The 23,950-nt window shown below is 39.6% G+C and overlaps 1 protein-coding gene across 1 annotated transcript in view; it reads left to right on the plus strand.

Annotated features, from left to right (window-relative positions):
* Positions 1–2,102: 2,102 nt before the first annotated feature.
* LOC106880430 (glycine dehydrogenase (decarboxylating), mitochondrial) overlaps positions 2,103–23,950 on the plus strand; it is a 34,077-nt gene continuing 12,229 nt past the window's right edge. Inside the window, exons 1-7 of the mRNA XM_089356791.1 lie at positions 2,103–2,239; positions 3,041–3,183; positions 6,994–7,069; positions 8,551–8,676; positions 10,082–10,161; positions 16,979–17,048; positions 17,983–18,095. Of these exons, the coding sequence (XP_089212917.1) occupies positions 2,144–2,239; positions 3,041–3,183; positions 6,994–7,069; positions 8,551–8,676; positions 10,082–10,161; positions 16,979–17,048; positions 17,983–18,095 (704 nt within the window). The 5' untranslated portion in view covers positions 2,103–2,143. The remainder of the gene's footprint in view (positions 2,240–3,040; positions 3,184–6,993; positions 7,070–8,550; positions 8,677–10,081; positions 10,162–16,978; positions 17,049–17,982; positions 18,096–23,950) is intronic.

Here is a 23,950-nt window from a genome sequence, read left to right on the forward strand (position 1 = left end):
TGCTCCAGCCATTTTGTGTAGGCCCCATGGAAGTCCTTCAAAGAGTATGTGTCCTGGACCCTTGTTACAGCCTCCTCCATCTTCTTTAATATTTTCAAAACAACATAACACAGAAAGACCTTTGCTGTGGTGACTGTTTTGGAAGATAAATTCTCCTTACAGTCAATGTGAATGAAAAACACAAAACACAAGATGAGCTATGAATGACATCATTGGAATGTAGAACATGTGTCTCTACTTCTTCAGCTACATGGATTCAGTGTCTGTTGCTGATGAAGCTTAATGATACAGAACCTCCCTTGACATCATAGTCCAGCTCTATGTGTTTCTTACACACATTGTTCTCTGAGGAGAACTTCTCTCTCAAGACAGTATCTGCAGTGAAGGTTTTTCTACATTTGAGTGTACACAATCTTGCTAACTGGCACTCCGTTGGTTACAACGATAAGGATTCCAGTTGATTTGATTGATGAAACAGCCTGCTCATGAAATTCATTTGGGGAAACAACCAAATATCACACAGAGCAATGTTTTGACTGCAGGGAGGATAAGAGACAGTTGTGATGCCATCTCTGTCTAGTTGCTGGTTACCAGGATGGAATTGTGACAAGTAATGTTTAGTAGGCAATGACTAGCAGTGTTTAGTAGGGTGTGTTCAAAGTGCTATTACAGCTGTCTCCTTCAATCTGGAATGGAGAAAAAAGTTGGTAGGTCATCTTAGTAGATGCATTGTAAGGATGTATGAAATTGCAATGATCTACAACAGCTATAACTGCCTCTCCTAAAAAAAAGTCTTAAAACTTCTGGAATGTAAGCTTGGCTTATATTATTATATGTTCAGACAAAGCTGTGTGGTTAAGAAGTTCGTTTTCCAAACCGAAAGAAGCCCATTATTACAGAGTATGTGTGTGTGTGTTGAATTCATCCTCTTGTTGTCATGTGTTCATCATCATTATCATATAGTATCTGTTTTCTATACTGGTATGGGTTGGACAGTTTGAATGATAAGGAAATATGAAAATTATTGATTGACCTGTGCTCCAGTCTATGTTGGCTTGGTTTCTATTGTTGGATGCCCTTCCTAATACAAACCACTCCATAGAGTGTAGTGAGTGTCTTTTACATTCCACCAGAATGAGTGCCATTTATGTATCACTGTTGGTTGTAAACTGGGATTATTATCTTGTTTGGCAAAAGGCAGGAGCTAGCGTCAGGAAGGACAAATGGCAGTGGAAAACACTGCTCCAACTTACTCTCATTTGAACTATGGAAACATGGAAAGTAAACTTAAATGGTGCTGATATGTATAAGACTTATAAATTATAAAAGTCCCTAATCTGCAATAGAGGGTTTGCAACAAGAGCAGTAATCCAGTTGTAAAATTCCTGCATTAAAATCATGTTGGCATGGAAAAAGCAGATGTTTAGCAAATAAAACAAATGAAATAAACAACATATCTATATTAAAGACATTGGGAAGGACATTCAGCCATAGAAGCTATGCCAAAGCAGACGTTGGAGCAAAATGCAATCCTTGGACCGTTCACCTCCTATCAAATTGTCCAACTCGTGCCAGTGAAGAATATGGACATTATAATATATATGAAGATATTGATGGTGACTATTTGGGTTTAATCTTTCTTTATTAAATAATTTCCATATTTCTTTGTTAGTCTTTTATGTTTATATTTTCTATTTCTAATAAGGAAATATGAAAATTATTGATAGAAAGTATGACTTGAACATTAATCATGTCTTTAAAATAACATGTCTGAAAAGCTGTTCCTTATGTACATACATACACACACATTCTCTCTTGTTCATACATGCATTTGTTCATTTCAATCTAAAGATTCACTCTTTAGCTACTAAGGGTTTCACAGCTATGTGGATTGATTCAGTTGTTAAATAGAAGAGACTCCTTTCTCATTCTCACTTGAACAAAATATATTTAAGTGAGAAGCTCAGAGTAACGACAGTGAGTTATCATTTTTCATGACTGAACAAATAAACTCTACCACATTCTGTGTCCTCTTTACATAAAACTGTATGTTGGGGTGCCGGGCTGTGTTTGAGTTTGTATTTATGTCTCTTCCCCTCTTTCTTATACAAGATATCATTCTGAGACCAACATTGTGCGTTACATGAAAATGCTGGAAAACAAAGACCTCTCGCTGGTTCACTCGATGATACCTCTAGGTTCCTGTACCATGAAACTGAATGCTTCTTCAGAGCTGATTGTAAGTTCTTTCTCTCTCTTTGCCCCTATCTCTCTCTCCCTTCTCTCTCTTAATTGATGATTTTCACTTGCCCTCTATTTCTCCTTCACTCTTACTGTTTCAGTTTGGCACAAGTACAACTGCATCACTTAATAAAAATGCTCTGTATATTTATGTTCAACATAACACAGAAAGACCTTTGTTGTGGTGACTGTTTTGGAAGATGAATTCTCCTTACAGTCAATGTGAATGAAAAACACAAAACACACCAAGATGAGCTATGAGTGACATCACTGGAATGTAGAACATGTGTCTCTACATCTTCAGCTACATGGATTCAATGTCTGTTGCTGATGAAGCTTAATGATACAGAACCTCCCTTGACATCATAGTCCAGCTCTATGTGTTTCTTTCACACATTGTTCTATGGGGAGAATTTCTCTCTCAAGACGGTATCTGCAGTGAAGGTCTTTCTACATTTGAGTGTACACAATCTTGCTAACTGGCACTCTGTTGGTTACAACGATAAGGATTCCAGTTGATTTGGTTGATGAAACAGCCTGCTCATGAAATTAATGTGCAAATGGCTGAGCACTCCACAGACATGCATACCCCTAACATAATTCATGGGGTGATTCAGCATGACACAGAAGAAGAAATGTGTGGCCAAATTGATAAGGTTATGCAACCATCAAATATTGTCCCTTTACAACATTATAGACCTGTTCAACACTTACTAGCATTCCAGAAGATAACCAAAGTGATCTATGACCTTACTAATTAATAAGGATGTTAATTATTTGCTGTATATTCTCCTTACAGCCATGTTCCTGGAATGAATTCACATCTTTGCATCCATTTGCACCCAAAGAACAAGCTGAAGGTTACATAGAGATGTTCAAAAGCCTTGAGAAAGATCTCTGTGAGATTACAGGCTTCGACAAAATCTCTTTCCAACCAAATAGGTAAGTTTTACGACCACTTTTACGTTGTTCTCTGCTATTGTGTTGATCCAGGATATCTCTGACCCAACAGCAATAGTCTGTTTAACATTTTAGCATTCACATTATTCTGTTAAAAGTAATGCTTAGAGGTAGACCGAGAAAGACTCAGGAAGACAATGGGACAAAGTGGTGAGAAAGGATCTACAAACTTTGGGACTCAAAGAGGGGATAGCTGGGGACTGAGATTCCTGATGATTTGCCATGTTTGAAAAGACATGCCAAGCTAGGTAAAAGTGTGGTTGCCCTTGTGTCCAGGCTTGCCCCTTGCTACCTTCCCCAGCTGAGCATCCCTAACCTTGTGGGCTCATAATTGCTGGTGCCATGTAAGAAGCACTCATTCTGGTGCTGCGTAAAAACATGCAGTGCACTCTGTAAAGTGGTTGGTATTTGGAAGAGCATCCAGCCATAGAAACCATGTCAAATCAGACATGGAGTCTGAACAGCCCTTCAGCTGGTCAGCTCCTGTCAAACCACCCAGCCCAGGCCAGCATAAAAAAACAGACATTAAATGATGATGATGATTGTTTTGAATTAATAATGCATTATCTTGTAGCTTTGAGATTTCGAAGATGAGATTGTTTATTTTTAGAATGACATTGTTGGGTTGGTGTGAGAGGCCACATCTGGCCAGTTCAAATGCTAAAGGGTTAAAAATATTCCAGTTGTTACAATCTCATCTTTTATTTAGACATAACATATCAAGGACTTTATTGTCTGATGTATCCTTCTTTGTTAAACCCTGGGTCAGTTCTGGCCCAAAAGACCTTCAAACCTTTAGCATTTAAACCAGCTGCATCTGGCCCAAATATTCTGTTTGTTTTATGTCCAAACCAGCTAGACTCGGCTTCTCACAACTACCTTACAATGTCATACTAAAAAGAAACAATCTTATAGGTGCAGGAGCAGCTGTGTGGTAAGTAGCTTGCTTACCAACCACATGGTTCTGGGTTCAGTCCCACCGTGTAGCACCTTGAACAAGTGTCTTCTACTATAGCCTCGGGCCGACCAAAGTCTTGTGAGTGGATTTGGTTGACAGAAACTGAAAGAAGATCGTTGTCTGTGTATGTATGTATGTATATATATATATATATATATATATATATATATATATATATATATATATATATATCTTTTCTGTCTTTGTTTTTTTCGTTATTCGAAAAAAGTTTGTTTTCTGTTTTTGTCTTTATGTTTTCGTTTCTCATTGTGTTTAACGTTTTTTTGTGACGTCCTGTACCCATATATGCATGTATGTATACATATAGATGTAGGTATGTCCATATATGTATGGATATATGCATATGTTTATATATTATTTATATTATTATTATATATGTGTGTGTGTGTCTGTGTCTGTGTTTGTCTCCCCAACGTCGCTTGACAACCAATGCTGGTGTGTTTACGTCCCCGTAACTTTGCGGTTCGGCAAAAGAGACCGATAGAATAAGTACTAGGCTTCCAAAGAATAAGTCCTGGGTCGATTTTTTTCGACTAAAGGTGGTGCTCCAGCATGGTCACAGTCAACTGACTGAAACAAGTAAAATAAAAAAGTTATCATTGAAATCTCGAAGCTGTGAGAGAATGCATGATTAATTCAAAGCAGTGAGGATAAATAAGCATTACATTCGACAGAGCTTGCTTACCAGCCACATGGTTCTGGGTTCATTCCCACTGCGTGGCACCTTGGGCAAGTGTCTTCTACTATAGTCTCGGGCCGACCAAAGCCTTGTGAGTGGATTCGGTAGACGGAAAACTGAAAGAAGCCCGTCGTATATATATCATCATCATCATCATCATCATCATCGTTTAACGTCCGCTTTCCATGCTAGCATGGGTTGGACGATTTGACTGAGGACTGGTGAAACCGGATGGCAACACCAGGCTCCAGTCTGATTTGGCAGAGTTTCTACAGCTGGATGCCCTTCCTAACGCCAACCACTCAGAGAGTGTAGTGGGTGCTTTTACGTGTCACCCGCACGAAAACGGCCACGCTCGAAATGGTGTCTTTTATGTGCCACCCGCACAAGCCAGTCCAGGGGCACTGGCAACGATCTCGCTCGAAAATCCTACAGGAGCCAGTCAGGCGGTACTGGCAACGGCCACGCTCAAAATGGTGCATCTCATGTGCCAACCGCACAAGAACCAGTCCAGGGGCACTGGCAACGATCTTACTTGGCTTGCCGGGTCTTCTCACGCACAGCCCATATATATATATATATATATATATGTGTGTGTGTGTGTGTATGTTTGTGTCTGTGTTTGTCCCCCCACCATTGCTTGACAACTGATGCTGGTGTGTTTACATCCCCGTAACTTAGCGGTTTGGCAAAAGAGACCGATAGAATAAGTACTAGGCTTCCAAAGAATAAGTCCTGGGTCAATTTTTTTCGACTAAAGGTGGTGCTCCAGCATGGCCACAGTCAAATGACTGAAACAAGTAAAAGAGTAAAAGAGTAAAAGAGTTATCATTGAAATCTCGAAGCTGTGAGAGAATGCATGATTAATTCAAAACATTGTAGATAAGTAAGCATTACATTCGACAGAGTAATCTAATTACTGAAGGGTTAAGGGTTGATACTACAAAATATCATTAAATAAAATCCTTTAGAAGTTTTTTCTGCAATAAAATTCTCTCTGGGTATGATAATTATGTTCCCTTCTTATGTCATACTGCTCTAACTAATCATTGGCTATCCTAATTATCATAACAATAATTCTTTCTGATTTTGGCACGAAGGTAGTAAAGAAAAGTCAATTATATGAACTCCAGTATTTGACTGGTACTTTATTTTCTTGACCCCCAAAAGGATGAAAGACAAAGTTGGCCTCAATAGTATTTGAGCTCAGAGCCAGCAGAAATGCCACTAAGCACTTTGTCCACGGTGCTTGTGGTTCTGCCCATCCTCTGCCTTAATAATAATAATCCCTTCTACTGTAGGCACAAGGCCTAAAATTTGCAGGAGAGGGATAGTCAATTATATCGACCCCAGTACTTAATTTATCAACCCCAAAAGGATGAAAGACAAAGTTGGCCTCAATAGTATTTGAGCTCAGAGCCAGCAGAAATGCCACTAAGCACTTTGTCCACGGTGCTTGTGGTTCTGCCCATCCTCTGCCTTAATAATAATAATCCCTTCTACTGTAGGCACAAGGCCTAAAATTTGCAGGAGAGGGATAGTCAATTATATCGACCCCAGTACTTAATTTATCAACCCCAAAAGGATGAAAGGCAAAGTTGATCTTGGCAGAATTTGAACTCAGAATGTAAAGATGGACAAAATATTGCTAAGCAATTTCACCTGGCATGCTAATGATTCTGCCAGCTCACTACCTTAACACCAACAACAACAACACCCACTGCTCCATGCTTTCATGGCCCAGACAGAATCCATTGAGGTTGACTTTTTACAGCTGGATGCCTTTCCTGTCATCTGCCTTCATCTATTTCCAAGCAACGTTATAACTCTCTATGACTAGACATGTCACTATGGAAGACTGGAAAGAAAAGACACTGCTTGTAAGGCAGTGCCACTCGTTTACAGCTGCCATATGATGTGAAGACAAGGATGACACACACACACATAATGGGCTTCTTTCAATTTCTGTCTACCAAATACATTTACAAGGCTTTAATCAGCCTGGGGTTACAGTAGAAGACACTTAACCCAATGTGCCATGCAGTGGGACCGAACTCAAAACCATGTGATTTGGAAGTGAACTTCTTAGTGACACAGCCATCAACTTACATGTTTTAAACTTACTATGTTTCAGTGGTGCTCAGGGTGAATATGCAGGACTCTGCTCCATCATGGCCTACCTCAGTGACCATGGTGAAACACAGAGAAACGTGAGTATCTTACAATTTGTCCATTCTGCTTAAAGTGAATGGTGCAGCTGGTTAGGGTATGGATCACATCCTACAAATGAAGCTCAGCTTTTAATGGCTCAGTCCACCTAACTATAAATAGGTAATATGTGGAACTACAGTCTACTAAGTTGTACATTAATATGATGTGGAGTTACAATCCATCTAACTGTTGCTAGCTACCATATGGAATTATAGTCATCTTAGCTGTTGATAGGTTCCACTTTGCAGTGTTGTCCACTTAGCTGTAAATACATATTGTGTGGGAGTACAATCTGATTCTCTGAAATTAGATACAATGTGGATATACAGTCTATCTAGATGTAAATAAATGCCATTTTAGGGTACAGGCCACCTAGATCATTGGTTCTCAACTGGGGTCTATACGGTCCTTGGCATATGTAAGATTTTGTAGTTAAAATTTATGTATTATTATAACCAGTTTCCAAACCAGGCCACAATATCAAAGTCTACCCACCATACTTCTCAATCCATCATCATTGCTTTGAGGTCTTGGATATATTTCAGGCCAATGTAATCAAGTTGTTGATATAAGTGTAATGATGGTTTTCTCGTTGTACATCGCCATGAAGTGGGTTCCATAAGACTAATTTGGATGCTTCCAGTCTTGGGTGGTGCACGCTGTGACCAGATAGTTTCAGCTGCGTTTACCTGATCTTTTCACTAACTTTCAGCTGGTCTCCATAAAGACATTCATTTGTCATTTGTTGCTGCTATTTCACATTTAGGTGGCAAATAGGGGGAAAGGCCTTCAGATATGAAGGTTAGCTGTGAATAAAGAAATAAACAGTCCTAGACCAAACATACTTAGACGAGTGAACCTCAATTATAAAAAAAAACCAACCTTGAATTGCAGGAGGTTGATACGCAGTGGATGCAAACTTCAACAAATTGATTCATTAGATCCACACGATCCTGTCTCTACTAATGAGGAAATGCAATCTACAAGGATAAGTGAGTGATTCCTGTCAGTATTAAGCCAAAAGGCCAAAATGTTAAAATTTATGTGCAATAAACTGGTTATGTTTCTACAATACACAAAATATTTCAACCCTTTTTTTTTTTAATACAATTTGTAATAACATTTAATTATATAAAAGCAATAGGATTTTTTTTAAAGCATTGAATGGTTGTGAGGGTCCATCCAACTAAAATAGGAATCAAAGGGATCCATAGGCAAAATATAGTTGAGAACCACTGACCTAGGCGGATGCACAGTGCACCTAGCTGTAATAGGTACCATGTGGAGGTAAAGTCCACTTAGCTGTAATAAGTACCATTTGGAGGTACTGTTTGTATGCATCATGTGAATATACAGATTACCTAGCTGTAAATATGTGCCATGCAATTTAGCTAGCTGCAAATTGGTACTATGTGAAATTGAAATTGTTTGTTGTTGTTAAGTGGTATAAAATATCATTATTGTATTCCTCTTCTTCAAGGTATGTCTAATCCCTATCTCAGCCCATGGAACCAATCCTGCCAGTGCACAGATGGCAGGCATGAAAATTCAAGTCGTCCGAGTTGCAGCAGACGGAGCCATTGACAAGGAACACCTCAAAGAAATGGTAAACCAGATCCCAGTGTTTAGTATCAAGGGTTAGGGTGCAGAACTATTGAATAGAGGCTCACAAGATCAAACATTTTAGTCACCTTGCACTCTTCATTTTTTTTTTCCCCTCTTTATGACTACTTTCACTACACCCACCACCACCACCACTATTACTACTCCTGTGGGGTTTTTTTTTCACTGATAAGGCAACAAACAAGATTTAACATATTCCAGTTGGTTAGATTTAAGAAGAAATACATCCCAAGTGTCACAGTTTAGCAACAAACAAGACTTAATGTGTTCCAGTTGGCTAGATTTAGAATAAAAATACATCTCAAGTGTCACAGTTTAATTGTTAGTGGTATGAAAGGCCCTTGTTTGCCTAGAAAATTCAGGTTTGACTACTGTTTATTTTGCTGTTAGTGAAGTACTGAGTGGTTGAAATTGGTTTTACATATGGATGATGCTCCTTAACTCTTTAGCATTCAGATTATGTGAAGGTATGTGGCTTAGTGGTTAGGGCATTCAGCTTATGATCAAAAGTTCATGAGTTCAGTTCCTGGTGACGCATTGAGTCCTTGAGCAAGACACTTTCTTTCATGTTGCTCCAGTCCACTCAGCTGGCAAAAATGATTTATACCTGTATTTGAAAGGGCCTGCCTTATCACACTCTATGTCATGCTGAATCTCCCTGAGAACTATGTTAAGTGTACACGTGTCTGTGGAGTGCTCAGCCACTTGCATGTTAATTTCATGAGCAGGCTGTTCCGTTGATTGGATCAACTGTAGCACTTGTTGTAACTGATAGTGTCAATTATTCAGATTACTGTCAAATGTAATGCTTATTTATCCACATCGATTTAGTCATGCATTACCTTGTAGCTTTGAAATTTCAATGAGATGAGAGTTAATTCTTAGAATGATATTGTAGGGTAAGTGTGGGAGGCCAGACTTGGTCAGTTTGAGCATAAAACAGCTTGAATAATTTGACCAGATATGGTTGGTTTAAATGCTGAAGGGGTTAAGTAATTTGTTACTGGTAGGAAAGGACATCATCTGTTTGTAAAACCAGGTTTTGTTACAACCTACTTCACAATTTAGTGGTTTGTAGAGAAAGAGATATCAGATATCATTGTCATCATCATTAAGTATCTGTATTCTATGCTGGCATGGGTTGGACGTTTTGACCAGATCCAACAGGTCTGAGGACTGCATTAAATTGAGAGCCACTGGTTTAGCGCATAAATCAGTATGAATTTTTGATTGGAAATTTTGATTTAGATCACATTAAAATCCTTTTGTTACCAACCTGCCTGAGATCACCCCTACTTCCATGATGCAAACTTCCTGGTATCTCATTCTGTGTTGTTAAGACTTAATTGTAATGTGTTAGGGTAAAATGTATCTTTATTTATCCATAGGTGGAGAAACACAAGGATACCCTTGCTTGTCTCATGGTGACTTACCCTTCTACTCATGGGGTGTTTGATGAAGACATTAGGTATGTTGAGTTTGTTTTGTGTTGTTTTTTGTTTTCAGACCTAACCCAGCAACTCCTGCTAATTCTAAGTTCATATTCTGCTGTATGCATTTCAGTATGTGGTTGTTTAGCCTTAGGTTACTCACATACCACAGACCTAAGATCACATGTTACGCTTTTGATTGTCCAATATTTTCATTTGAACATGTAAGTTGACTTTACCTGAAGATATCCCAGACTTGGATAGAGAATGAAAGTGAATTCAAGCAGGCTGGTAGGCAAAGATAAGTTGTATATATAAATATAAGAATAAAGATGTGAGAGGGCCCTTCAAATGTAGGGATGTGCATTTTTGAAAGAAGAAAAAGGTGTACTTTTATGTTACATTCGTTGTTGAAATGAATGATGAAGAGGTAGCTAACAAAATCTCGAAATGTGTTTTGGACAAATATTGTGTGTGTGTTCTAAATTCACAATGACAGACGATGCTAAAATATGTGGACATAAAGCATGAGGACATTGTAACTATTCTGTCTGCTTCCATACAACAACTGGAGAACAAGGCGTCATCTGCAAATACTTCTGTTTCTTTTTGATCGATCAGTCTACAAAACTATATAAAAGGACATGTTGGGGACTGATAAACCTTATTTATTGTTTTCCTTTATGTGTTCCAGCCCAAAGTCTGTGGCAATACTGGGGCATTGCCATTTGAAGACAAACCAAAATGATAGTTGTGCTTAACTGGGATTACCTGATAAAACATCATTTCAATTGAAAATTAAAATTTGTTCCCACAAGACCCACCACATGGTTCTACTTACTCTACTGAAGGGCACTTTGGAGCTTTTAGACCCTAAATAACTTTTACCAGGAATCTCTCTCAGCCTCTGCTCAACATGTTCACTGAGTCTGTTACATAAGTATCTACAAAATAGATGATATCGCAGATCATTTCATCATCTTCGTTATTTTTATACCTGCTTTCCATACTGCTATAAATTCAACTATATTTTATGACACTATTTAGAAGCCCAAAGTTGTTGTTGTTGGCACTCTGTCGCTTACGACGTCAAGGGTTTCAGTTGATCCGATCAACGGAACAGCCTGCTCGTGAAATTAACGTGCAAGTGGCTGAGCACTCCACAGACACGTGTACCCTTAACGTAGTTCTCGGGGATATTCAACGTGACACAGTGTGACAAGGCTGACTCTTTGAATTACAGGCACAACAGAAACAGGAAGTAAAAGTGAGAGAAAGTTGTGGTGAAATAGTACAGCAGGGTTCGCCACGATCCCCTGCCGGAGCCTCGTGGAGCTTTAGGTGGTTTCGCTCAATAAACACTCACAACGCCCAGTCTGGGAATCGAAACTGCGATCCTATGACCGCGAGTCCGCTGCCCTAACCACTGGGCCATTGTGCCTCCACTTTAAAGTTGTAGGTGTGTAGAAAAGGAAGCATATAATGACAATAATTCTTCCTTTGCAATCTCATTTGATCACCAGGACCCTGGGTAGTTAGGAAACTCTTGGAAAACTGATTGGCAGTTGGTCATCAGAAAAGAAGCCCCTTGGTTCAATGCAAGTGTTTTAGCCTTATCGTCTTTACACTCTAAGGAGGCTGTACTGTATCCCAGTCATGATTCCTGGATACCACTCTGTTTGCCATATTTTGTGCTATTGTTTACATCGCAACCTGCAGCTTTGCAGGTGGTCAAGGTACCCCAGAGCTATGATGCCTTAGATGTTGTAATCATTTTAGTCAGTGAGACCACTTGTACGTAGAGTGAATTATACCTTCTGAAATTCACTTTCATTCTTCCTTGACTAGTTCCAGTTGGAACCCTTCTCAGCTGTTTATGCCACTGCCTTTAAGAGATTTATATGTGAATTTGCCCACAAGTTCCGTTTCTCTTCTCTCAGTTTTAAAACTAAATTGCCATATCTCTTAGTCTTGTAGATGTGAACTATCTCTATTCTTTTCTATAGCACTAAGTTGAATCAGACTCACTTATTTTGATGAAAGAGAGCAGATTACAATATCTGGTCTCATGCCATTTGAGCATAAGTGTTTTTGTGTGAAATATGTTACAGTTAACCTCATCTTACTTTCCCTTATAATACAGAGATGTCATCTATTCTAAATTATAAGGTCCTTAAATAATTCTTTTACGTTAATAATGTTATATACTACATAATTTTTTGTATATTTAGTTGCTCATTCTTTCAACACTACTTTGACAAATACAACAGTGTTTACTTAACTGATTAAAACATAATAAGAGTGTCTGAAAAAAATTGTTATTAATTCATATTTTTGTTGTTGGAAGGTGTTATTTTCCTTATTGGCTTTGGGGTAGTAAATTTGTTTTTAATATTCCGTGTATCAAAGGTGGCGAGGTGGTAGAACCACAGAACACAAGACAAAATGCTTAGCGGTATTTCGGCCATCTTTGCGTTCCAAGTTGAAATTCCGCCGCAGTCAACTTTGCCTTTCATCCTCTCGAGGTCGATGAAACAATTACCAGTCGAACACTGGGTCGATGTAATTGACTTAGGCCCTCCCCGTCGAACCTGCTGGCCTTGCGCCAAAATTTGAAACCAATATTCCCTTGTATTAAATCCGTTAAAGCAAAAAATACTAAGATTTATCTCCCTTAGATTGAGTAATTGCTAGAGTAATTTCCCTTGCGTTTGTGTAAGGGAAGTTATTCTAGTAACAACAAGCGCAGTATGTGTATGTATTGCGCTCTTACAGCATTAAGAGTACTTTAACTCTTATTTCTAGCGATGTAAAGACCCTCATCACTTAGTGACGATTAAAGTTTTTTTTCTTCATGGTATTACATAGCGCCTAGCTGTTTATATTAATTTCTAGTAACAACTACTGTACCTAAGAGACGTTTTGGGGATATCGTCAAAAACAGTCTTAGAACTCTGGTGTGGATGTTGAAGGCAGGAAGCAGATGAAGGAAAGTCAACCGGTTTGGTAAGAAGTTATCTACGATTGTTGTAAAGCTTTTGAAGCACGGAGAAGCGAATGCTCGATCTTGAAACTAGTACTTCGTGAACAGGACTTGATTTCAATTCTTGAAAACGTTTGTGGCGTCTACAGTAGCCGCCATTGAGGAAGTACTATTCTGCGCATGCGCAGGGGACTTCGCCACCGGAAGCCCCTCGAGTTGCGCATGCGTAGTAAAACTCGTACTTAATCAGTTACTTTCATTATCTCGGTGAGTTGAGCTAGAGACCTTCTACATGACAACACCTCGCTCCTCCACGAAGCACTTTTCACCATGATGCTATCGATGTGATAGCTACTTGCTCCTCTGGCAGGCATCAAGGAAGCCCTTAACCTTCCCTTACCAAACTACAACTTAATCAGCGGCGGCTAAGCAGAATGACAGGAATTTGTATAACCAAGTATCATCCTAAATAAACCTTTTTATTATGTTGTTAATTGTTCTGATGTCTCTTCATTAAAAATGCTGTTAAAAGGTGATAGAGAGAGACTAAAGTCTCTATGACAACTATCATACCTTTACAGCTCTATTAGTCCAAAGACGGACTTGATCGTCATACGAGATGTCACGACAGCATTTACTCACTAAAGGGATGGCGCTCTTTTATAGATGAGAAAAAAGTGGCAATCACCATATATCTTGTTTCGGTCATTAGACTGCGGCCATGCTGGGGCACTGCCTTGAAGAATGTTCGGATCTTTTTGGTTTGACGGGCAACGAAACACTTTCAATCTTGGGACACTGGTAGAATGTGTCATATAAAACATCTTTTTCTCTTAGCCTTCTTAACAAAAAATTGTACATCGCAAGTTATTTCATGTTAAAGTTGTCGTATTTCTGTAATTTCAACCAATCACTGACGTCTATTCAGCTGAATACAGTTAGTGCTGTTCGGTGTCAAGTATGTTATTCCCAGTTTAATTATATCATTATTCCCTAATAAGGGTTAGGGTTCGGGTTTTAGGGTTAGGGTTATGGTTATGAGTTATAGGGTTTTAGGGTTAAGGTTATGGCAAAAATAATCATAACCCTAACCGTAATCCTAAAACTAACCCTAACTCTAAAACCCGAACCCTAAAGCTAAAACCAGTACAAACGCACGAACGATGTCATAAATAACAGTGACAAACGAAATATACACCGCTGATAGTTGTTGTTGACAACGGATAGTTTTTATTGACAAACAACGGCACTAATTTTATTCAAGGGAAAAGATCCCCTGACACCGTTGTTTACATTCCACGGCGTAATTGTTTTCACCTCAATAGACGTCAGTGATTGGTTGAAATTACCGAAATACGACAATTTTTTACATGAAATAACTTCGAATACAAAATTTTTTATCTGTTCTATAACACAAAATATACAAGTATTCGAAGTTTGAAAGTGTTTCGGTACCAAAAACACTACATAAAAAAATGTTGCCCATCAAACCAAAAAGATCCAAATGTTCAGTTGTATGAATCGATCTCAGTACTTTTTATTTTTTTAAGCCTGATACATATTCTGTTGACTTCTTGACGAACTGCTAGGTTCTGAGGACGTGAACACACCAACACTGGATGTCAAGCAATGTTGGGGGACGAATGCACACACACACATGTACATGACTGACTTCTTTCAGTTTCTGTCTGTCTACCAAATCACAGGGCTTTGGTTGGCCTGAGGCTATAGAAGAAGACACTTGCTCTAGGTACCACATAGTGCAATTGGACCCAGAGCCATGTGATTGAGAAGCAAGCTTCTTAACACACAGACATGCTTGCACCTATATTTGTGCAAAATGGTTTTTGATATTTGATACCAAGCTTAAGGTAGCGAGCTCACAGAATCGTGGCACACCAGGCGAAATGCTGCTAAGCATTTCGCCCATCTTTACATTCTCAGTTCAGATTCCACTGAGGTCGACTTTGCCTTTCATCCTTTTGGGGTCGATATAATCAACTTGCCCCCTCCCGCGAAATTTTTGGCCTTGTGCCAAAATTTGAAATCGATATTAGATACCAAGCCAAGAATTTTGAAAGGGAGGAGTACTTCAGACCATCGACTACATTACTTTATTTCATCAACCGTAGAGGGATGGAGGCTAAGTTGACTGTGGCTGGATTCAAACTCGTAAAGAGCCAGAATAAGTAAAAGAAAGTTATTTTTATTCTAATGATTCTGCCAACTCACCACTATAGTAATAATAATAATCCTTTCTACTATAGGCACAAGGCTTGAAATTTGGGGGACAGGTATAGTCGATTACATCAACCCCAGCATTTCACTGGTACTTAATTTATCGACCCTGACAGGATGAAAGCAAAGTCAATCTTCACGGAATTTGAACATAGAATGTAATGACAGATGAAATGCCACTAAGCATTTTGCCTGGTGTGCTTAATGATCCTCCTTAATAATGATGATAATAATAATAATGCCTGAAATTTGGGGGAGGAGGATAGTTGATTACATCGACCCCAGTGCTTGAATGGTACTTATTTTATCATCCACCAAAGGTTGAAAGACAAAGTTGACTTCAGCGGAATTTGAACTCGGAATGCAAAGACGAATGAAATGCCACAAAGCATTTTGCCTGGCATGCTAACGGTTCTCCATGCTCATCACCTTAATAATAATGATGATGATAATGACGATGGTGATGATAATCCTTTCTACTTTTGGTACAAGGCCTGAAATTTGTGGGGAGTGTGTAAGTTGATCACATCGGCCCCAGTATTTGACTGGTACTTAATTTATTAACCCCAAAAGGATGAAAGGCAAAGTTGACCTTGGCAAAATTTGAACTCAGAATGTAGTGACAGACAAAATATCGCTAAGCATTTCACCTACCAGCTTGCCATCCTAATAATAATAATAATACTAATAATAACTTACCTCAGGTATTCAGTGACACTCTAACTTTGAGCACTGGACAAGAGGGATTTGGCCTTGGAACTTCAAGTATTCTGAAGCTGAGACAAACTGCTATTAAATGAATTTATCTCTGACCAAATGGGTTGAGAGCTACTCTTATTTGTTCAGTCATGCATGTGTGTATAAGTACATATATACATGCATATACACACACACGCATATATATATATAATTCAAATAGAAGTTATATTATCCTCATAAAGGGATGGTCTCATCCAAGGAAATACTGGTTGAATACCTAATATTTTTGGTGGGTAGGTTTATATATAAACCATGGTTTATAGTCATGTAAATGAAGATACTGAAGTTAATAAGAGTTTATTATCAACAAAAATCGATCATTATCTCTTACAGCTGTTTCAATTAAGCACAGTGAAATTAAAAGATATTAAAATCATATATACCTTTAGAAAATATTGTGTGTTAGTTGTTTGAATCATCACAGCAGACTGCCATGATGGTTCAAACAACTGACACACAATATTTTCTAAGGGTATATTCTTTCCCTCTCTGAAGAGATTAAACTCAGAAATATGACTTTAATATCTTTTAATTTCACTGTGCTTGATTGAAACAGCTGTAAGAGATAATGATCAGTTTTCGTTGATAATAAACTCTTATTAACTTCAATATCTCCATTTTCTTATTCTTCATATATATGTGTGTGTGTATATATATATATATATATATATATATATATATATATACACACATATAAAGGATATGAAGGGTATTGGATTCAACCAAACCCAAAGATAGAGCTAATATCGTGTAAATGCTGTAAGTCCATAAAATATATTTCTAACTTTGCTATTGGTCTCTTTATCCTTTTCTCTCTTTATATATATATATATATATATATATATATATATCATTAACCTTTTACTCTTTTTCAGGGAAATTTGTGATTTGATTCATTCTCATGGTGGTTTTGTTTATTTGGATGGTGCCAACATGAATGCACAGGTAAGACAGGCTTAAAATTTTAAGGGATGGTTTAAGTTGATCACATCAACTCCAGTGTTCAACTGGTACTCATCTTATCAACCCCAAAACGATGAAAGGGAAATTTGAACCAAGAGCATAAAGAAATGCTGCCGAGCATATTGTCTGACTCACTAACAATTCTACCAGCTTACCATCTTAAATATTGCAGTAATAATAGTAATAATAAACACAATAATAATGGTTTCAAATTTTAGCACAAGACCAGTAATTTTGGGGACAGAGGCTTAAGCCAAATACATCGACCCCAGTGTTCAACTGGTACTTATTTTATTGACCCCCAAAAGGAGGAAAGGCAAAGCTGACCTCAGCACCATTTAAACTCAGAATGTAAAGACAAGAAATGTCACTAAGCATTTTGTCTGGCGTGCTAATGATTCTGTCAGCTCACCAGCTGAATAATACTAATCCTTTCTACAAGAGGCACAAGATCTGAAATTTTGGGGGAGATAACTAGTCGATTACATTGACCCCAGTGCGTAACTGGTACTTAGTTTATTGACCCCCCGAAAGGACAGAATTTTGAACTCAGAATGTAAAGACGGATGAAATGCTGCTAAGCATTTTTCCCAGTATTATAATGATTCTGCTAGCTCACCACCTTAATAATAATAATGATAATAATAATGGTTCCAAATTTAACCACAAGGGCAGCTTTTTGAGGGAGGAGATGAGTCAATTACATCGACCCCAATATGCAACTAGTACTTAATTTATCGACCCCCCAATAGGAGGAAAGGCAAAGTCAATCTCAGCAGAATTCGAACTCAGAATGTAGCCGACGGTTGAAATACCTCTGAGCATTTCTGCAAGCTTGTTGCCTTATCTTTAAGTTTAACATGCTTTTTTCTTTTTCTTGTGTGTCTTGTTCTGACTTTCAATCTCAATATTTCAGGTTGGTCTGTGTCGTCCTGGAGACTATGGTGCTGATGTATGCCATCTAAATCTTCACAAGACATTCTGCATCCCCCATGGTGGTGGTGGTCCAGGAATGGGTCCAATCGGAGTGTAAGTAACCTCATCTCTTTCCATCCGGACTTCACTGCTCAGTTTCAATTCCTGGCATCAACTGTTTTGCATAGACTTGCTCTTGTTTAACCCCAGGTCAGCACTGATCCTGTAGACCTGTTATCAAATGTGTTCCAACTGTAATCATCCCTCTTTTTTTTCTTCTCCATATGTAGTTTATTTTGAACTACACAATCTTTTATTTTTGAAGGTGGTATGGTGTAATTTGAGGATAATTTGGCTATTATTTTTAACAAATTGAGTGTTTGCATAGAGGATCCTTTGTAAGGATGTTTACAACAGTCTAAGGTGTTAAAAATAACACATCCAAGTTAGGTTGGATGTGCTAATTAGTATTCATTAAAAAAAATGTTTCTGCCACTAATAGTTAATATATATATGTGTATATATCTTTATCTTTTATCTTTTACTTGTTTCAGTCATTAGACTGGCCATGCTGGGGAATTTTAGTCAAACTTATCAAACCCAATACTTATTATCTTTTGGTTAAGCCTGCTACATATCAGTCGCTGTTGCTGAACCACTATGTTATGAAGATGTAAACACGTCAATGGCGGGGGTCAAGCACAAACACAAAGACACACACACAAACACACACACACACACACACACACACACACACATATATGATGAGCTTCTTTCAGTTTCTGTCTACCAAATTCACTATCAAGGCTTTGATAGTTGGCCTGAGTTAACTTTGATAGCTGACCAGAGGTTGGCCTGAGGCTATAGTAGAAGACAATTTCCCAAGTTGCCCGCACAGTGGGACTGAACTCAGAACCTTGTACTTGGGAAGCAAGCTTCTTACCACACAGACGTGTCTGCACCTATATATATATATATATATATATATATATATATATATATATATATATATATATACACATATACAATATATATAATGAGGATAGCTGCGTGAAAAAGTGCCACACCTGTTATGTTTCCCTCGGACTGACTCGCAGAGATAACATAACGAGTTATACAATTTAATTATTACATTTATTGTTCAATTACATACAAAGAACGCACTCACCCAATGTTCGTTATGAATAAACAAAAGTCATGTCCGCCACATATATATCAATGACATTTTACTACGACAGTCCCACAAGACAACAACAATGAAACAATGAACTCAGACGAACCACATGACACACGGAACGTCAGACGAATTACATATCTAACAGTCCATATAACACCTCCCCACTGAAATTGATGCTACACAAGAAGTATCAACAGCAAAGTCTCTCTTGGGTTTTACGGGTTCTCTTGGACCGTCTTGGGTTGTCTGGTCCATACTCTGGAACGGGTAACATGGTCTTGGGTCTGGTTTGTCTTTGTGTTAGTGGCACAGTTTCCGAGATCTCCATCGGGTGATCTGTTGCAAATTCAAATACAGTGTTTTCTGCATCACCAGGTTCATTGTCTTCCTCAGTTGTGTACCGCGGTCGCAGCTGTTCCCAGTGTCGTCTCCACATCGGGCCATGAGGTATGACCTTCACGTTAAAGCAGCGAGTACCCAATGACTTCTTAATGATTGCTGGTAACCATCGGGGATCTTTGTCTCGGCGAGGTCCATAGTAGAGTGCATACACAGGATCTCCGGCCTTGTACTGCCTGGTAACTTTAGCGACATCAGCCGAGCTTGGAGTCACCTGAGACTTATGTGCTTCCTTAGACTGTTTGCCTTGAGCAATGTGTACTGGCGATGGCAGCAGAGAATCAATCCTTGTTCGTATCTGCCGGTGATTCAAAAGTTCACTTGGAGAGAATCCACAGGATGTCGGTGTTCTCCGGTACTGCATCAAGAATTCTTGAAGTGCTCGTGTTGGCGGAAGAGAAGACTTCCTCAGAGCTTGTTTGAAGGTCTGCACCAAACGTTCCGCTGCTCCGTTGGTAGCTGGGTGGTAAGGTGCCCCTGTCAGGTGTGTGATCCCGCGTTCTTTGCACCAGCTCTGGAACTCCTCAGACGTAAAAGTTGGTGCATTATCGGTGACCAGTGTGTGAGGAAATCCGAAGTGCGCAAAGTCTTCCTCAAGCAGATTCAAAGTGGCTTTGGAGGACGTGGAGGAAGTGGGATGAATGCATGGGTACTTGGAATAAGCATCTGTGATCACCAGCCAATCTCTACCCATAAAATTTATTGCATGGTCCAGATGTAAGCGGCTCCACGGCTTTTCTGGTAACATCCATGGGTGAACTGGAGGCTTAGATGGCTGCCTTTGATGTTCGTTACATGAATCACATCGTCGACTGGCTATCTCTATAGCAGCATCGATACCAGGCCAATATACAGCAGTTCTTGCTAGCTGTTTCATGCGTTCCATGCCAAAGTGTCCGAGATGCAGAAGATTGAGGATCTTTGGCTGCAAGCTATGTGGAATCACAACTCTAGATCCATGTATAAGGCATCCATGACAGATACTAAGTGAGTTTGATAACTTACGGAACTTGTTGACTTCGTCATTGATCTCCATGTTCTTTGGTGGCCAGCCTTCACGGACGTAGCGCATCACTGTAGATATCACTGGATCTTTCCCTGACTCTTGACGGAGGACGTTAGCATCCACAGGTTGGACTTGAATACTAAGAGCTTTGATGGCACACACCATGTCTATGTCTTCACCATTTTCCTTTCTGTCAAAGTCGTTGTCATCACCGAATGGCAAGCGACTGAGGGCATCAGCATTGCCATGATCTGCTGATTTCCGATATTCAATGGTGTAGTCAAATTGGTTCAGCCACAGGGCCCATCGTGCTAGTCTGTTAGCAGCGAGAAGTGGCGTCCCTTTCCTCGGACTGAATAGTGATGTCAGTGGCTTGTGGTCAGTCACGAGTACGAATTTACGACCGTACAAATATTGGTAAAACTTCTGCAAGCCAAATATGATAGCTAGGGCTTCCTTTTGAATTTGACTGTAGTTACGCTGTGCAGAAGTGAGAGTCTTGGACATATTGGATATTGGGCGCTCGCTTCCATCAGGATAGCGGTGAAACAGGACTGCTCCAATACCAACGTTTGATGCGTCACAAGCCAGTCCCAAAGTTTTGTTTGGATCGAAGTGTATCAGAACTTGACTTGATGAAAGTACATTTTTCAAGTGATCAAAAACTGACTGTTCCTCATCTCCCCACTTCCAAATAGTTGACTTTTTCGTAAGGCAATAGAGTGGCTCTGCTATACTGGCTAGGTTTGGGATAAACTTTCCATAAAACTGAACTGAACCTAGGAAAGATTTCAAGCTTGATTCGTTCATTGGAGATGGCATCTTTAAGACTGCTTCGACTTTGGATCCCTTAGTGATCCCTTCAGTCGACAAAATGTGTCCAAGGTATTCTACACTGGGTAGTGCAAACTGGCACTTTTCACGGCGACATCTGAGTCCATTGTCGCTTAGACGTGTGAGCAGACACTTTAGGTTGTTTAAGTGACTGTTTGCATCTTTCCCACTGACGAGCATGTCATCCTGGAAGACGGCCACTCCAGGTAGATCATGGGTCAGGTTTTCCATGATCTCCTGAAAGTAACCAGGTGCTGACTTGATTCCGAAAGGGAGTCGTTGTTGCAGGAGTACTCCACGGTGAGTGCTGAGTGCGAGTCTGCGTTGACTTTCTGGAGCCAGTTTGATCTGATTATAGGCATCAGCAAGGTCTATCTTTGTATATCTGAATCCACCTCCGAGTTTCTGCATCAGTTCAGCAGGGAGTGGCATTGGATGACGGTGATCAGCAAGTTGGTCATTAATTCCCACAGAGTAGTCACCACAAATCCGTAGTTTGGGCTTCAGGTTGCTTGAAGCGTGTGCTTTACGAATCGGTACCACTGGCGTTCCGTATTCATTGAATTGAACAAGCTTCCAGATTCCCTTGGCGATGCCTTCTTCGTAACCTTTGGCCAGGTCATCACGAAGAGCAAATGGGACCGGACGTGCCTTGTGAAAGACTGGTGTTGCGTCCGATTTGAACTTCACTTCCAGTTCAAAGTTCTTGAGACATCCCAATTCTTGCTTGAAAAGATCTGGAAATTCATCACACATGTTGTGACAATCTTGCTGCAGGGAAACATAGGGCTCGCTTGAGGTCTTTGGATACATCCCTTCTGCACCTTCCCTCTTAGCTTGGCTGTCTATGCTTTTCAAACCTAGAGCAGTGTCTACGGAAATTCCCAGAGTCTGGATAGCATTCCGACCCAGCAAATTAAGATCAGAGATCTTGGTGACTATGTAAGGTATAAGATCCTGCTTACCAGTTGTTGGATCCTTGGTTTGGCCCATGAAAGTTCCTAGAACAGGCAGGTTGTGCTTGCTGGCAGATTCATAGCGATGCTTGACATCTTGCAGCTTTGGTCTTCCAAGTTGTTTCCAGACTGACAAGGAAACAAAATTGCCTGTAGTAGCAGTGTCCAATTCCATTGTGAACAGTCTGTTCTGGATTGTTACTGGCACAATTAAACTGTGAGTGTCTCGGGAAACTTCACCTAGGATCGCCTTGACTAGCTCAGCTTTTGTGATTCTTTTCACGGGAGTTTGTGAATGGCCATTGCGTTGCTGATGTTGTTTTTTCCTACACACCGCTTGCAAATGACCCTTTTTGTCACAAAAATGACATTTGGTTTCCCTGAAAGGACAGTCTGTTGCTTTGTGGGCCTTTCCACATCGGTAGCATTTCTCCTGGTTTGTGGAATAAGACTGCTGATGTTTCTTTTGAGGACTCTTATTCCTGTTCTGCTGGACCTTGTACACCTGCTTGGTTTTGGAACCGTATACAGTTTCTTTTGCAACCTTTGCTGCGTCTTCAGTCTCAATGGCAACCTGGACAGCACGGGCAAAATCTAGTTCTGAGTCTTTTATCTTAAAAAGCGCCTTCAGAACCGCTTCATTGTTAACCGAACATATGAATCTCTGTCTCAGAGCTTCATCCTGTGGGTTGGTGATCGCTGGAAAATCACAGGTAGCTGCATCCTGGCGTATACGTGCTGCCAGCTCCTGGAGAGTTTCGCCTGGCTTCCGCCGCATATCACTCCAAAACTTGAAACGCTCTCTCACAATGAAAAGTTTAGGGTCGAACTGTTCCTTCATGAAGTCAACGATTTCGTCCATTATCAAGTTGTTGATATCTTTAGGCGGATTTTGTTGGGTAGCCAGATTAGCAAGTTGTTTGTAAACAGTAGTAGTCTGATTGGTCAGGAACACTTGTGCCATGCGTTTTTCAGGTACAGCATTAGCAGCCACAAACGTACGGAATCTTGACCAGTAATCAGGCCATAGTTCTGTCGCTGAATCAAATGCAGTAAATGGTGGAATCGACACTGTTGTTGAAGCAGCTGAAAAATAGCCACTAGAATCGCCTTCAACTTGTCGAGCACCAAACAGTTTTAACAGAGCGTCCATATCTCTCTGATGTTGTTGCATTTGCTTGTCCATTTGTTCCCTAAACAATTTAATAAGTTCTACTGTCTGTTTTTCAGCCATTGTTATTACGATGAATAATTTTACGGTAAAGTAAGCATGTATCCTACCGGCGACGCCAATAAACTCTGTTATGTTTCCCTCGGACTGACTCGCAGAGATAACATAACGAGTTATACAATTTAATTATTACATTTATTGTTCAATTACATACAAAGAACGCACTCACCCAATGTTCGTTATGAATAAACAAAAGTCATGTCCGCCATATATATATCAATGACATTTTACTACGACAGTCCCACAAGACAACAACAATGAAACAATGAACTCAGACGAACCACATGACACACGGAACGTCAGACGAATTACATATCTAACAGTCCATATAACAACACCCTAACAGTTGAGGGAACCCGTGGAAGA

This window comes from Octopus bimaculoides, chromosome 8, assembly GCF_046866305.1.
Source record: "Octopus bimaculoides isolate indiv1 chromosome 8, ASM4686630v1, whole genome shotgun sequence".
Taxonomy (NCBI): Eukaryota; Metazoa; Mollusca; class Cephalopoda; order Octopoda; family Octopodidae; genus Octopus; species Octopus bimaculoides.